The sequence below is a fragment of the Myotis lucifugus genome, unplaced genomic scaffold, assembly GCF_000147115.1.
Source record: "Myotis lucifugus unplaced genomic scaffold, Myoluc2.0 scaffold_617, whole genome shotgun sequence".
NCBI lineage: Eukaryota > Metazoa > Chordata > Mammalia > Chiroptera > Vespertilionidae > Myotis > Myotis lucifugus.
Window position 1 is genome coordinate 424643 of NW_005871665.1, and position 3768 is coordinate 428410.

The 3768-nt window shown below is 53.8% G+C and overlaps 1 protein-coding gene across 1 annotated transcript in view; it reads left to right on the forward strand.

The window, feature by feature from the left end:
- The first annotated feature begins 3264 nt into the window (after positions 1-3264).
- TBC1D10A (TBC1 domain family member 10A) overlaps positions 3265-3768 on the forward strand; it is a 25549-nt gene continuing 25045 nt past the window's right edge. The window contains exon 1 of the mRNA XM_006104893.2: positions 3265-3584. Within this exon, the coding sequence (XP_006104955.1) occupies positions 3376-3584 (209 nt within the window). The 5' untranslated portion in view covers positions 3265-3375. The remainder of the gene's footprint in view (positions 3585-3768) is intronic.

A 3768-nucleotide genomic window follows, 5' to 3' on the forward strand; every position in this document is an offset into this window, starting at 1 on the left:
GCACCTTGAACAGGGCCAGGGATTGAGCCTTCAACCCACATATGTGCCCTTGATTGGAATCGAACCGGGACTCTTCAGTCCGAGGGCCAACGCTCTATCCACTGTTTAGAAAAGAAAAAGAATCCTACCGCCCTGGCCGGAGTTGCTCAATGGTTAGAGTGTTGGCCCTTGCACCAAATGGTCAGGTTGTAGGTTCGATTCCTGGTCAAGGGCATGCACCTGGGTTGTAGGTTTGAACCCTGGCCCCAGTTGGGGCATGTGCGGGAGGCAACCAATCAGTGTGTCTCTCTCACATCAATGTTTCTCTCTTCCCCCTCCCTCCCTCTCTTCCACTGTAAAATCAATGGGGAAAAATATCTCCAGGTGAGGATTAACCAAAAAAAAAAAGGATAGATGTTTCTCAAGTAAAGGCTGCCTAATTTTCTTACATAAGACCACCCAGGATTCACCATTGAGCAGAAGCTATCAGAAGAGTCATTCATTGTGTGGATGCGTGAAAAAGAGAGGTGAGTCTAGCCGAACCGGTTTGGCTCAGTGGATAGAGCGTCGGCCTGTGGACTCAAGGGTCCCAGGTTCGATTCCTGTCAAGGGCATGTACCCTGGTTGCGGGCACATCCCCCGTGGGGGGCGTGCAGGAGGCAGCTGATCGATCTCTCTCATGGATGTTTCTAACTCTCTATCCCTCTCCCTTCTTCTCTGTAAAAAATCAATAAAATATATTTACAAAAAAAAAAAGAGAGGTGAGTCCAGAGCTGCTGCCAGGAGGGGCTCTAACTTGAGGGTGAAGCAACCATAGGAAGAACGAAAAGGAGAAAAAAGAAAAAAGGCTGATAGCCCTGGTGGCAACCTCTGAATCAGACTGCTCCTGAAGCTTCCTCACCTTTGAATTTTCTAAAGACCCATTCAGATGCACCCATTATGGCACCCACTAAAATGCAGGACCAGAATTATGGAGTCAAAGGGCCGTAGATACTTTGCCAGCCTTGGGGCTTCATATCTGCTCCAGGTGTATGGCTCCTCTCCCTTTCTTGGGATAGGCCCACATCCTGATGTGAGGCCCACTCTACCCCTCCTGGGAGCTGGGACTGAGAGCCCACCACTCTGTCTGGAGCCACTGGAGAGGAGGAACATCCTCCCAGACTGAGAATTTAAGACCAAAATAGCCTGTGCCCACTCCCATGTCTGCTATTGCCCTGTTTATGGAAAACCAGAAGCCTATGGAATGTGAAGACTGTACAGCAAAGTCTTCAAGAATGTCTGGGCCACACGGCAACAAGGAAATGACTGGTGAGATCACCGAAGTCTTAAGACCCGCCTCTTGGGGCTCGCTTCGGGCCCCTGAGCCAGCCAGCCTGTTCCAGGCCCTGCCGCTCAGGTCTGCCTCTTTCGGTCCCTTCCCGGCTCTGGCCTGTCTCCCTTACAGCTCTATAGATTGTCAGATGACAACATGGTACTGGACTTAGGTGAGGAGCTTGCATTATGGCTCCAAGTGCTGACAATCCCTGGGGTCAGAAGTAGGCTGCTGGGAGCTAAGTCTGTGTTGATACAATGGGCTCATGCCTCCCAATATAAGTGGTTGGTAAGAGCTAGGTTCAAATCCTGGCTCTGCCACAGCTAGTTCTGGGACCATAGGCCGATGATGTCACTTTCCCTGCACCTCAGTTTTCTTAACTGTAAAAGGGGACTAATAATAGTATCTACCTTGTTGCTAAAAGAGACTAGCGGCCCAGTGCACAAAATTTGTGCACGGGCAGAGTCCCTAGTGGCTGCTGGCCAGGGCCTTCCTCCGTTCCATGCCGCCCCCTGGTGGTCAGTGCATGTCATAGCAAGTGATTGAACTCTCAGTTGGTTGAACTCCAGAGGGGATACTTTGCATATTAGGTTTTTATATATATAGATGGATGGTTGAACAATTTGGAAAACAGCTTGTCAGTTCCTCAAAAGGTTTAAACAGAGTTACCAGGGGGCCCAGAAATTCCCACTTCTGGATATTTAGCCAAGAGAAACAAAAATATTTTCCCACAAAAGTTTGTACCTCAATGCTCATAGCAGCATTATTCAAAATAGCCCCCAAAGTCGAAACAACCCTAATGACCATCACTGACAAATGGATAAGCAAAATGAGGTCTATCCATTCAATGGAATATTATTCAGCCATAAAAAAAATAAAGTAGTGGTATCAGCTACAACATGAATGGAAATTGGAAACACTATATGCTAAAATAAATGAAATAAGCCAGATGCACAAAGGGCATATATAGTCCCATTTATATGAAATATCCAGGAAAAGGCAAATCTATGGAGACAGTGGTTGCCAGGGGCTGGGGGAGGAAGGCTGGGGAGTGACTGCTAGTGGATAGGAATTTCTTTTGGGAGTGATGAAAATGTTTTAACAACTCTATAGGCTTAAACGGGTAATTTTTACAGTAGGTTGATTATATCTCAAAGTTATGTGTGTGTGTGGGAAGATTGTAAGAGAAAGTCGCCAGTGCATGGCTCAATAAACATCAGTTATTCCTTTTTTAATTTTTTATTGTTGACACTTTTACAGATGTCCCTCTGGTTATTATCCTTGTTTGTTGGTTAATCCTCACCAGATATTTTTCCATTGATTTTTTTTAGCGAGAATGGAAGGGAGGGGGAGAGACAGAGAGAAACATCCATGTGAGAGAGTCACATGATCTGGTTGCCTTCCCCCAAGCACCCCTGCACCTGGGGCCGGGGATTGAGCCTGCAACCGAGGTCCCTGCCCTTGACCCGAAACGAACCCGGGACCCTTCAGTCCGTGGGCGGCGCTCTATCCACTGAGCCAAACGGGCCGGGGCTGGTTGTTGTTCTTCAAAGGTCTCCCACGAGCTCACTTAAAGCCCCAGAAGCAGTGAGCAGGGGGAAGGGGCTGCTAGTCCCCGAACGCATCCAGAATCTCCTCCGAGCCCCTCATAAATGAGCAGATGAAATCATCCTCACCCACGTCCTGGGGGTCTCGCGAGGAGCCGGGAGGAAGATGCGGAATCCTCAGCGGACGCCCGCCGCCCCGTCAGGCACGGCCTTACAGGTGACCGACCCGGCTCCGGCCAACCCGGAAAGGCCAGAGGAACGCTTTCAGGTGAGCTCCCGTGATTGGCAGCCCCGAGGGGAAGTGGGGCTGCCCCGCCTCCTCACGTCGGGCCTGTTGGCGCCGTCCTGGGGGAGGTGGGCGGACCCCGGGGTCCGCGTCGCCCATTGGGTGTGGGAGGAGAGCCCGCCTCTGGCCTTGCCGCGACCAATGGGTGCGGGGCATGGGCGGGGCGGCGGCGGCCTCGGCGGCGGCTGGGCGGCTGGGGCGGCTGAGGTGGCGAGGTGTCCGCTGAGGCTGAGGCGGCGGGCGCGGCCGTGATGGCGAAGAGCCCTGGCGAGAACGGGCCGCGATCGCCCGCGGCCGGGGGAAGCCTGTCGGGGACCCGCGAAAACCTGGCCCCGGGCCCCGATGCGGCAGCCACCGACGAGCTCAGCTCTCTCGGCTCCGACTCGGAGGCCAACGGCTTCGCTGAGCGCCGCATCGACAAGTTCGGCTTCATCGTGGGCGCGCAGGGCGCCGAGGGCGCGTGAGTAGCGCCCGGGCCCGGGGGCTGGGGGCCGGGGGGCCGGGGGGCTGGGGGCCGGGGGCCCGGCCCGGTCCGCGGGAACCCGCCGGGGGGGAGTCGGGGGGTGGCCCTCCACTCGAAACGGGGTGGCCCTTCAGGACCGAACGAACTCTCCCCTTCTCCCAAACGGGGGATTTGCCGACCC